Source organism: Falco biarmicus, chromosome 4, assembly GCF_023638135.1.
Source record: "Falco biarmicus isolate bFalBia1 chromosome 4, bFalBia1.pri, whole genome shotgun sequence".
Classification (NCBI taxonomy): domain Eukaryota; kingdom Metazoa; phylum Chordata; class Aves; order Falconiformes; family Falconidae; genus Falco; species Falco biarmicus.
Window position 1 is genome coordinate 16,423,608 of NC_079291.1, and position 13,287 is coordinate 16,436,894.

A 13,287-nucleotide genomic window follows, 5' to 3' on the forward strand; every position below is an offset into this window, starting at 1 on the left:
ACTCCCACGTACTCCTACCCAATCTCCCTCATTCAAGCACAGCTGAGTAGTAAAATCGGAACAGGGACTGGCTAAACAGCAAATAAAATAAACTGGCCAAGGAGAAGAGTTTCAACAATCAAGTTCCTTGGTCTGCTCCACAGCAGGGCCATATGAACACCACACTAGCACAATCCAATGGATGGCTTGGGATACAAACAAGTTAGTGGAGACAGGGAAGAAAATTACTCTGGGCAGCTTAAACAGTACAGCTTCTGAAAGCCTAAGTATAGGCTGAAGGGAGTAGGGCAATACTCAAGGAAAATTAATTCAAGCAAGGACAAGTTCAAAGGCAACCTAGTGGAACAGACGACCTATCTCACCAACACTGGGGTGGGGTGGGAAATAATCTCAAGGAAGTGCTGATAGAAAAAAAAAGCTAATGCACCTATACAAGTTACAAATAAATTAATAGATTACAGCAAGCAATTTCTGGAATCCCCATCAGCACCCAAGACACAAAACCTAATTGTTTCTGAACAGTTCTTTAGCACAGTATTTGCAATGGACAGAGAAAGTGCTCAATAACCAAATTCTGTTCCCACTCCTAGCGGGCAGATGTTGCACAAGTCATACTTAATTCTTTATTTGAATATACATTCTACCATTTGTTAGTCTCTGAAACTGGGATTTTTCCTGAATCTTCTGTAGTTCTCAGATAAGTCTTAGCAAAATCTACTTATTTATCCTTGGGTCAGGCCTCATTAGTGTTTGATACAACTGACAGCTTACTTTTAAAATGGTACCTGTTGGGGGGCAGGAGAGGAAGTTACCAGTGCTTCACGATCTGAATTAGCACCTCTGAGATGACAAAAGTGAATTTTAAGACAATGATTGCGATAAAGTCCTCTGTATAGACTGAATCTCAGCAGCTCAGTAAGGAATCTCATCATCTTTCCAGCTATCATGAGATTACTGCTACAGCTAACAAACAGTCCAGAATAACATCTTTTCATATGCACTTTTCACCACTCTGCTTCTGTAAAACATGAACCAAATGTTCAGAAAAGTAGTTGAAGTTTGAGAATCTCTGAAAATTCCCTTTACATGTTAAATCACTAGATCATCTAAAGCAATTTGTTATATGGTATACACACACCTTGACATAATAACAGAATACAGGAAACATTGGTGGTGTTACCTTAATTCTATCAATGTTCTAAATGTTCTTACTTCCATGTTTGAAAAACTGCTCTTTGGATTTTAATTGAAAAACCTGAAGAAAAACCTCCTGCAAGACAAGCAAAGAACCGTTCTTCAGACTCAAGTATCTGGATAAAGCACAAAGGTGTTTTTTCATCAGGTGACTAATAGTCACTTAGTAGAGATGCCTTCAGGTTGCCTGCTTGAGTTGGAAAAACATTTGGGAGCAACAAAGTAGTAGCACCTGCTCCAGTGAAAACTGCTTCAGACAAGGTGCCTCTTTGTAAGTAAGTCTGCCTTATTTTTACATAGTTACACCGGTAAATCCTCTAGGATGGATGTAACCAGACTAAATAAAATGATTTAGTGTAATAACTTGTATGAAGTTCTGCTCATTGCATAAATTGTGCCAGCTTATGCCTAGTTGTTTTGGTTTAACTGTTAGCATCACTTATCAGCTTTGCTACACAAGTTAAGAAAGTGATCACACTGCTATTTGCCACAGCTCTGCCAAAAAAACTTTACAAGGCCAAACTATGAAAAGCCATAGGGATCTTAGTTTAGACATTCACCAACAATTCCAGCCGCCTTGTGTCCATTTTCCGAGAAAAAACCCAATTGTATCTGAAAACAAGTAATGCCCCATTCTAAAAAAACCTCTCTGTTATTACAAGCTTGTCTATATTCCTAGTGCTTCTGCAAGCACACCTTGCCTGCCAGAGAAACCTCAGAAATAAAACTCAGGAAACCACTGGGAGATTACCTTCTTGTGTTGCTCAACACATCTGTCTGATGGTAATTACCTGCATGCAGGAGAGAGAGGAGGGGGGAGAGGAACAGCAGAAGAAACACGTACCAGTCTCTTAAACCACTGCAGTTCATGATTTATTAACTTAAGCTAAAATGCCTTTGACTTAAGGTGAACTGCCTTTGACAAAAACACTGGGCAGACATTTAGTACCAGTAAACACATTCAGTTATTCCAACACAATTCAATGAAGTTTTTTGAAATAAGTTTCAGAAATAAAATATATTTTACAATCAAATACAACACTAAACCCAAATTATAGCCTTGTTTCTTCTTTTATTTATTTTTTTTTAATGGCAGAACCTGAATGGACAAAGTTTTCAAGTTGTTTTAAACCAGCTTAGAAAACAATTCAAGTTGTAAGTGACTTAGAGCAGAAAAGCCTTTGCTAGAAAGCCCACTTTAAAGGAAACTGACAGATGAATTCTGCCATGTTCAGCCCCAGTGACTGACATTCATTCTGAACTGATCGGTCCACCTCAGTTCCTCCAACACCAAAAATCACTGCCCCGAGGCACCCAGAAAGTCATTCAATCTGAAACTGCTGCACAAACTGAATAAAATAGCAAAATGCCTTCATAATACCTTCTTTTCCTTACTTTACATGCCTACATCAGAAACTTGGTGGATATGGTTAGAGAACTTCCCCAGAAATCTCACCTCTATCACACCTGCTTCATTAAAACATTCCTCCTACATGCCAGAGACATTGCACATGAACAGAACTTTCTACCCAGGAAAGTGAGTGTGCTGTCTCTGCAGACTGAGATGCTAAGCAGACCTCTCCATACCAATACTCACACCAGGAAAGAACAGGATGAGGAGGGACAAGGAAAAAAAAAAAATCAGGAGTGAACTATGCTTACAAGGAAGAAGCTGGTGCAAGGTGTTCAACTATTAGGATAGCACATCTCAGTCCCTGAGGTGTGGCACATCAGTCAGGAGCAAATACAGGAGTCACGCAAAGAGGAAGCACGCTGTAATTCTTATATGGACTGAAGAGAATGAAGATCGCTGCACCAGCACGCATACTTTAAAATCTGGAGATGCTCTTGAGCATGAGAATTCCTTCGGAATTGTATATTGAACATTACATTCACCCAGAAATTTAGTCAGTAGTATTTGAAGCTGATTCCTAATACCGAATATACACTTCCAACAACTCTAGCCTCAATTCCTATATAGCACAGTTTCAGGGGTATAAAAGATTAATAATTCTACGTCTTATTTTCACAGGCATGCTACGGAGATCAATTCAATTCACACTTATTTGTGAAGAATGCAGAAAATATGACAACTATACAATAAAGAAATTAAGTCTTTTACTTAATACAAGGTTTGGATAGCTTATATTAGGTAAGACCAAACCCTGGGTGTGGAGAAAAACAAGCAGTTCCATAAGCGGCAAGAATACAGACATCCAAATTCTTTTAAGCGTATCTCACCACTGATTAATGTTGGTTTCTATTCACCTGGTAGTTCATATATTTGACTCGTGTACCACATTCATGCTCACACAGTAATCTTTCAAAGCACTCATGTACTTCTTTCCTCTGCTGGCACTCATTTTTCACAAATACTTAAAAGAACATACATGTGAGACCCTGGTTCATCCAGTTTCAACTGGCGAGTGATGCACTACCACAGTGAGTTTTAAAGTTAAGCTATTATGAGCATGACAGCATTAGTCTTATTTTCAGTTTTTAATATAGATTTCTATTAACCAATATTTACATTGTACTTTTAACTTGTTCCCGGTTTTACGCCTAAATAGGGAAAATTGCACTAATTATTTTATATTACGCAAATTATTGAGAACATCCCAGAACACAAACAGTTCATGTGTATCATACGTAATTTGTATCACAAAACAAGACCGGTTTGGGATGCTGTAATTTTTTGGAGTTGTAGTGTAATAGTTTCAGAAAAATTGTGTTTTCATTACTGTTGTCACTTCTGTTCAACTGTGCATTCTTTTCTGAAACCATTTAAACAAAGACTTTATTAAGAACGCTAAGAACTAATGTTGCCTATAATTGTGTAGTTTGCAATGACAGTTTCATGTTTTAGTCTACACGTTTCTTATCTCTTACTCCTAAATTCAAAAGTGTAAAACAAAGCGAAAGTGATTTGATTTTACTGTACTGTTTTTACTGTACTTTTAAAGACATGTTTCAAGTAATATTTGCACCTTTGGTGAAAATTCTCTACTCAAATTATAAAAATATTAAAATTATAAAAATAATTTGCATCTTATGCTTCTGCATTTTCTGCTTCTTTATTTGAGAATATATGCAATTGTCCAACAAAATGAAACAGGTTTAAGACACTTCTCCCCCTATCAAGAGGGAGCACGCCCGCTACCTTGCAAAGCAGCAATGCATGCGTATTTTGCATTGATTGTCTTTGATTTGTCTGTAACACAGCCACAGTCCACAAGGGCTCAAAGCGGCAGGGTCAGCTGATTTCAGCCCAGCTTTCTCCACCCTTCTCCCTCCTTTTCCTTCTGGATTAACCCATATGAAAATATAAACATTGATTCCCCTTCTTAATGCTCGAAAAGAATCACGGTTAGCAAACTAAACATGGGGTGAGTTGTCTTTCTTATTCTCATCACTGACTGGTACTACCACGACTGCAAGCACATTTGGGACTAGAATACAGGGTGGATATGTTAAAAGATCACACAGCGTGGTAAGTTCTTACCTCCAGACCTCAATTTCTGCTCCACTGTTACTCTCTTCCTATTTTATCCATTTCTAAGCTGACTTCTGGAGTATAAGCCCTTTGAGCAAAACCACCAGATACCGTATCATGCTTAAGCCAACATAATAAATCCTACAATCTAAATGAAGCTTCTAGAAATTAGTGCAAAATAAGCTAAAGTAGTATGAACTATCTGACAACTGTCCTTGGGTGACTCACAGAAAACAGAGACTAATGAACAGTAATTATGGATCATACATATATTCCCTGAAGGTGTATGTATAGGTGTGTGTAGAGATACATATTTATTATTTATCATGTATGTTTATTTTCATTCAGATTCCTCATTAACAGTCCACCTGCTGAGGCTAGCTGAAAAGGAAAGCATCTCTCAGAGGAATGGAAACACCAGTGATTGGACAAGCATTTATAGTGGCCAGGGAGAACAGACCACTGATCATGTGCAAGGAAACCCTCTCCTGAAGTGCCATTCAGGCAGTAAGTAACACCAACCAACAACTCTCAGATAACCTGGAAAGTTGGAAGTCCCCCTACTTCCCTGAATTTTGGGTTAGGTTAAAATAGCAGCTGTTCATGACTGCAGGATTGCAACACAGCAATTCCATGGGCAAGATCTCTCAGGATGGAAGTGAACTGACATTCACTGTGGGGGCAAGGAAGCAAACAGGCATTCTATAACAAATCCTGTAATTCAGAGTGATATCCAAGGCTGATCAGAAAGACAAAAAGGCTAAAATTCAGCTGGCACCTTGCAGAAAAATCCTTTAATTTCACAGCAACCTGGAACCCAAAAAGGTAAGCAAGTAGCACAGAACGCAAGGGATACTATGCCGACCAAGATTATCTCAGAGCAGTTTTATGTCCTACAAAGGGCCAATACAGAACAAGGAGGGTGGGGGGGAAATCCTCATTTGACAAATATGGCTAATACAGCACTTCGGAAATCACCTGCTGAGGGATACAGACTTAATAGAAGAAAGACTCCTGTACTTCCTTTCTGCAGAACTCACAACTTAAAACACCACACCTAGGCATTGATTACTATGAAGCCTTTCTGTGTGTGTGCAAGTAAACACAGAACTGTCTTCAAGAGTCTGAAGATAATCAATACAGCAAGCATGAGCTTACGCTGTTCCAAGTCCATTGAGTAACAGGTTGTATTCACAGTCCCACATTTATTGAAGCCCTCTTAACAAAAATGTTTCTTAATTCCAGTATGTAGTTTCAATGAGGTTAACTCCACGTGGCTAAGATTTCAGAAGGCAGTATCTATTTTTCAGTACATTTGTTTTATGCAGAACTTTCCATTTAAACTGTTTCCTACTAAAGCCTCTAAACACTTCAAAATGTCTTCCACCTGGTAATAGAGCCAAAAAAAGAAAATCAGTACCATTTTAATACTTCTCAAGGAGCTGTACTGCTATTATTGAGAATAAAAAAAAAAAGAATTAAGATACTGATAGAACACACTGTAGACAGATACACAAACTAAACTTAAATTGCCTAACGTTGAGAATAGCTTCCTACAGTTAAGAATACGTTCCTGTAGTTAAAAAAAACTTGTGGTGGTGTTATAGTTCTGACAGCCTTCTTTTGCTGAAACTGTTCAGCTGGTTCACCCAAGTTTTTCCAGTTACTTGATTTCTAAATAAAAGGAGGTATTTTTAATGTCTTTTCAGCAATCATCAAACTTTAGGGGGCTTTTTTTTTTAACTTTAAAAATTAAGACCATTCTAAAACTGAGGGTTATTTCAAATAATGCCAGCATCAAACCTCAATTTGGCACAGCTGCAGTCTTCACAGAGGACCAGATCCTTTGGACAGTTTAAGGAAAGAAGGCAACATCACCATTTTTATGTTGGATGGGGGGAAGCTTTTTGCACGCATGCTTTTTTTAATAGGAAAAAAATCAACGAACTCTGTCCTTGGAGATCCATTTCATATTTTTCATACCTGGCATCAACAACATTCTTACTCCAAAATATCTTTTTAAACAGCAGTTACAATAATTCTGACATTTAAATGAATAATATCCACTTTGGTGGTGGTTTGTTACTGGATGACTCATCCTAAAGCAACATACGTTGTCTCAAAAAGTGTAACAATGTTATTAGTGTTAAACACTAAGCAATGTATAGTAAGGCTAATAGGCTCATACATTATAGATTTAAAAAGCTAATGAACCAGATGTAAAAATACAAATCTAACTGCACAAAGTAGAAAGTCTGCCTTATTTCAAAATAAAACACTACAAATTAATGTTCCAGCCCTACAGCAAGTTAATATACACATTCATCATAACTGGGTTTCATCAACAAGCTTTTTCAAATGTCACATGGTTCTACCAAAATACGACCATTCCTACATTTAATCCATGTTAAGGAACAGTGACTTAAATTGACATTTTGGGAAAAGAAAGGAGGCTAGTCTTGATGAGGTAAAGTGAGGCTTCCTATTAACATCTAGATTACATAAAGCTTCTGAATAATATACAAGTGAGAAATTCCCTAGAAGACTTGGAACAGGGATCTCACATTTGCAAGAGAACCTGCCAAAGACCTAGAAGAGATGTTGAACAGCACAGGGACAAGGATACAGCTTGTTTGGCTCACATACTCAGCTTAAGTCTTTTTCTACAGTAAATTATGGGGTCTCTTACAATCAAAAAGCTGCTTGCCATACTGCCAAGGAGAAGCCCACAAATATCCATTTCTGGAAGAGCATAACACACTCTCAAGTGAGAAGGCCGTGGAGCCAAGGGCTATTTCCAGAGGCTCTGCCACTTAAACGAAGAGCTGAAAGCAAGTCTGTCAGAAGCAAGCTGATCAGCTACGTATTTCCTGGCAAAGGACTAACTCAGGCACACGTATTGACCATGGAATAAAAAATATGCCAAACAAAGCACTGTTCCATTAAGCTGAAGACCTATCACTTCCCATTCATCATTAAGCAAGAAGGTCAGTGTCTGAAACACCTCCAAGCTGTAATGTCAGATGAGAAACAGCCTGCTGGATTTCTTACTCAGGGCAGTACACCACTGAGGCTGCCTGCTCTGGTACTTTTCTGGCAAGCTATCTTCTACAGGGTTAATCACACCTGTCCACAAATGCGTAAGTTCTACAAGCTCTTCCATCCCTATTCCCAACAGGAAAAGAAAATATCTTGCACAGTCACTCACGGCACAGGAGAGAGAATTCCAGCCTAAGTAGGCCGTTGCCATTGCTAATGTACAAACCTGTTTCACCTGCCTTCCTGGACAATGACTTTGCATTTCCAGTGCCACGGAAGCGCATTTCCTACACTAAATGGAAAGTGTGTAGCAGTGAAAAAATATCTTTTTGCATATTAGATAGGTGGGTGCTTTCACTTGAACAGAGCATCTGGTCAGTGGTGAAATTATCCATTTCTTCAATAAGAAACATCCCCATGGAGTATATAACGAAAAGCCAAGCACACATGCATCAGAGGTATAATTCAGCAAATAACAGCATGAAAGCAAGCAAGCAGCATGGCTAAGATGTTTAATTTTTCTTAGCCTCAAGACAGGAGAGCATCCACTCTCTTTTAGAACCAGGAAAAATTTCTACGTATTTTATTGTCATCTACAACTGACAGGAAAAGACGTCTTTCTAAAGCAATATCCTAGGAAAAGGATCTCTAGAATATAAAAGGCAGCTTAAATGAACAGAACTTGCAGTAATCTCAGCCTACGCTCAACAATTTCTACCTGCACTAGCAATTCTGCCTGGTCACAGAAGCCTGAAGGGAAGAAACTGCAGCAAAGGACTGCTTCAGCTGCAGGTCACCGACAATGACTTTGGAAATTTTTGTGAAAAGGAAAGAAAAAGCCACACAGTTAATGGAGCTGCTGCTACTTTCTCCTCCAAGGTATGAAAGTATCAGAAAACTTAGGCAAGCAGGACCAACAGATGGCGGAATCAACAGATGACAGAACCACAAGGTAAGCAGTTGTGAGCCCGAAATACCTGTAGCCAGTGCTTATTGAGGGAAGGGTGAGAAATTACATGCCCACTGATTATGGGCTTGGAATGCACTGGCAAGCAGAAAGATTTGGGACTGCAGAATATGGCAGAGCCTTAATAATTCAGCAAGAGCAGACAACTTCCAGAACCACAGCTTTGCTCCATAAAGATGTCAATTTTCAGGCTGGAGAAAAATCTCAGGTGTCCTTTAGGCAGGCACCTGCAATGCAGACCCTACAGAAAATGAATGCGAAAGAGCACCAAAGTTTCTTTGCAGCCATTAACACCCATGAGTCTCAAGGTAAGTGTAACAGGATGACCTAACTGGAGTCTTCACAGACCATGATTCTCTGTGGAATAAAGCTCTCTAAACACAGCAATTTGTCCTGTAATGAGTGTGCTTCTAGACACTTGCCCTGTTCATGTACACTTCTCTAGCAGCCATTTCTGACTACTGTCACATGGGATAGTGGACTACACAGACCTCTCGTCAAACCTAGTATTGTTCATATGAATAATGTCAGGGGAACTCCTCACTTCTGGAAGAGACCATGACTTAATTGACTTGTTTAAGAAACACTTTTGGCATCTACACTGATGTTCTTTATTAGGCTAGGAAATGCAGGATTTGTAAATACTACACAGAAGGGTAAGGCTCTCAGTGTAGATATTTAATATTTTTATCTGCTAGGAGTCTTGTTACTAGACAGAACTAGTTTAAACACCGGTAACCTTAAAAAAAAACAGGTATGGAGATGGAAAAAAACATTGAAAGATACAAATAATGAGCAGCAGGAGTAAAATGAAGACAAATACTAGCCCCTAAATGCAAACAGCAATAATAGCCTTGCTGATCAATGATGACATACTGAAAATGCTAAAAAGAAAAGATCAAGGTCCAACTCAAGGAAAACTTGAAGGGAAAAACACAAGAAAATTTAACTAGAAAGCATATCATTTTATGTAATGAAGCAATTCTGTGCACAAGGAGATTAACAGACATGTGAAAGTTTCTCCCTGGAACACAGCAAGAGAAAAAAGTAGAGGTCGCTGAGAACAATTGAAGACTGGAAGACAAATTTCCACCTTCTATCCATGCGGTGAAGAATACAAGGCATAACATCTCTCCTAAAAAATATTAAGGCAAAAATTCTCCATGGTCAAGCACCTGATCAGACTGCACAACCACACCACAGATGCACATATAGACAAGCATTAAAAGACCAATTTAATCAACATTATAAAGCCCAGCCAAACATTTAATGCTAAATTTTCAAAATTCTTACAATAAAAAAAGGAGGGGAAACATGCGCGTGCGAACACACAGTATTTTCCAGAGTTGAAAGGAGACACTATAAAACAAGGAACGACAGAAGTGCTCCGATTTTGGCATGCTTTGGTTTTGTCCTTATTTCATGTATTTTTTCCTTTTAATTTTTGAAGTTTGGCAATATAGAAGAAGGAAAACTAAATGTAATAATTTTGGGATTTTTTAATTTCCTTCACTACTGAATTTTTAGACAAACTGAAAAATCAGCTGAGTGGTTATTCTGTTCTTATTTCCCTTCCCCTGCTCTCCCATCTCCATGTTTTTACTGCAGAGCATGTAAAGTGAAAGTCTACATGTAATAACAATTTTACATTTTAAAAATTTAATTTTAATAAAATATTATTAAAATAAGCACATACTGAAAGAAACTGGAATCCTGAGCATTCAGTTCTGGTACTATGTATCTTAGTCTTGCAGGCAAAGAACGACATGCTTCAGATTAAAGGAGATATTATTATTATTACCTATTTGTGTAATAATAATCATAATAATAAATACTAAGAGTCAATTTCAAGAGGTAACTTCCTTTAGGAAGTCTTTTAGATGGTATGCTATCTATTTTGAGTTATACTATGGCAGTGTTGATCCCACCCTATGCAAATCTTTCAATTTATTAGGAATTGTGAAGATCACATTAGAAAAACAATAAACTGTCAAAAGATTGGCTATATCATTATAACACAAAAATACTCGAGGCAGCTTGTTTGGCATGTGCAATTTTTTTTTGCATTTCCAAATTTTATCCTTGCTTTGCAGTTTGCATGAGGCAATGTTACATGAATAGGAACATGAAGAAATTACTCCTACAAAAATTCCTTACGGAAAGAATCAATTATTCATAAAAAAGCCATACCCGAAACATGATATATTTCCACTTATATATTTTTTTGAATGCATACATGAACCCTCAAAAAAGCTGTCACTTCTTTAGCAGTAAACACTTGCTTTTGTTAATTACCCCCGCCCTAAAAAAAAAAATAAATATGCCTACTTCCATGTTTGAAGACTAGAATTAGTAAGCATCGTTATTATACTGCTGTGAAGCCTACCAAGCAAAAAAACCCTGGCAAGGGTTTTGGCCCTCCATTTTTATCTTTCACAACCAATTTCACAATACTCTGGCAGTTTAAGAAATGATAATATACACTTCTGTTGTAATATACACTTCTGTTGAGATGTATGGTTAATGGGTAGTCCTTTCTAGCCAGTGCAGACCTACAGTAAAAATTTCATCCACACAGACCTACTACAGAAGCTCACACTGTACTTACATATGCAGTGAGGTGTGGACTCTGTATCACAGACACCCATATATTCATTTCACCACCACAACCGCTATCTCCAAATGTTAATTTTATTTATGAGAGGCCCTTACAAGCTAAATGTACATTCACAAAACCAGACATGTGCATACACCTTTACATGTGAATAATTATGTAAAACGGGGTCCTTTACTGTTCTCAGCTCTGCAAAAATACTGCAGTCATGAATTAAACATCACCTTCCAAAGTTCCCTGTTTTGTGCCTGCTCTGGCAAGGTTTCTGGGAACACCGATAAGAATCTTAATAGCTTTACATTACCTCCAACCTTAGGCCCACCAGCTGATCCTGGCTTTCTTGCACTGTTTGAAGGATTTCCTGGCTTTTTAGGTGCCGGAACCTTGAAGGCTGAAGCAGCTGATGATGGCCTATTTCCATCCACTGACTCTTCATCATCAAAGCTTTTGTCTAGAAAATGAAACATTAAATAAAAAGTACAACTATTAAAATGGTTGTATATTTATTTCCTAATCAACTGTTTTTCTTCACGTCACAGAAATACACAAAATGCATAAATAAAAACAAATATTTATCACTTTGTCCTCTGTCTCTGACCTAGGAATAAAATGACAATGACAAATAAACAGCATTTTCTACATACTATGTTCCTATAAAGTATTATTTTGCTTTCATAATTAACCACTATAAAACCTGGCATAAAAATGAATCCTATGCACTCATTCCCACAAAAGGAAAATATCTGTGCACAGACTGAATATTTTTGCTGATTTCTGAATATTTTCCATAAAGGAAAAAGGGAAATGCTCAATATAATGTTTTATCATTCCAGTCTACCAAAGGCAAATGCTTCTCCCTTTTCTTCTTTTACTCATGCATGCATTTTTTGCTACACATCCTCCTACAATGTGTCTAACCAGCACTCCCTATCTCTTTCCTTCCACCCAGATTTTTCAACTTACAATCACAGATCCTCTTGCAGATCAGCCGCCTCATTCCTCTGATAGCTCTTCAATCCCCTCACCCTAGGACGGACCCAGCACCTCACATGGCCACAGGCAGTAAATTCTCAATACTAATCAAAGATTCTATCAAAAACTGCTCGCAAACACCCTAGATCCACCACTGAGATTTGTGCCGGCATCTTTCTCTGCCTTCCCCGCACTAGGTGCCGCACAACCAATGAGCTGCAAGGTGACATCATCTTCTGGGAGCCACCGCCAGAGGAAAAGGTGAAAATTCTCCATGCAAATAAATTCATTCCCACACAGAGCATTTGCCACTATTTCAATCCTTCATTAAAAAAATTAGACGGGCAGACAATAGTCTGGGGTTTGTATTCCCCTTTCCTGTCATTTCAGGTTTGTGTATTTTTAATCAGGAAAGGAATTCATCCCTAGCGACTGAATAAAACAGTCTCAATACAAAATATTTAGCCTTCCAAAAAAACCACCAACCCAACAAAGTCCAACAGTACAACATAAGTTTCTCAACCCACTCATGGAAAACAGATTTATCTATAAGCTTGAGCATGGAAAACATGTCACCCTGTGGTTCCTGTAATAAATAAAATGGGCGAGGCTGAGACACAGCTGCACGACAGTAATGAAAGACCAATTTAGTATGTTATCTGCTCTAAAACCTGCCATTTCTAAAAAAAATTAAAATTAATTGCAAAGCTTTATCATCTCTGTAATGGTAGCTATTTACCTTTTGCTTATTCAGAACTTGCTCCCATGAAATGTCAACTATATTTAGTAATACAGCCTCCCAAAGGAAGGCACCTTTCACTAAAAGGATAAAGCAAGGTTTTGTCCAACAGCATTTGCAGCACTATCAAATATTAGAGAACACCCCGCACCTAACATGTCCGAGATCACTGTTGCTATAGTTAGCAAATTTTTCCAGCATTTGCTAAAAGCTGTGCATTGCACTAACAAATCTTCGTGATTAAAGACGCAGCAAACCAGCACAAGAAA

General features: G+C 38.1%; 1 protein-coding gene across 30 annotated transcripts in view; it reads right to left on the reverse strand.

The window, feature by feature from the left end:
- Window positions 1-13,287, reverse strand: part of CLASP2 (cytoplasmic linker associated protein 2) — a 146,738-nt gene that overhangs the window by 78,973 nt on the left and 54,478 nt on the right. For 26 of the 30 annotated variants that reach the window (XM_056338800.1, XM_056338797.1, XM_056338806.1 and 23 more), the window contains one exon: window positions 11,612-11,758. In XM_056338800.1, the coding sequence (XP_056194775.1) occupies window positions 11,612-11,758 (147 nt within the window). Of the gene's footprint in view, window positions 1-11,611; window positions 11,759-12,270; window positions 12,388-13,287 lie in introns of those variants that run through there. The other 4 variants (XM_056338819.1, XM_056338821.1, XM_056338822.1 and 1 more) reach the window with 4 other exon arrangements.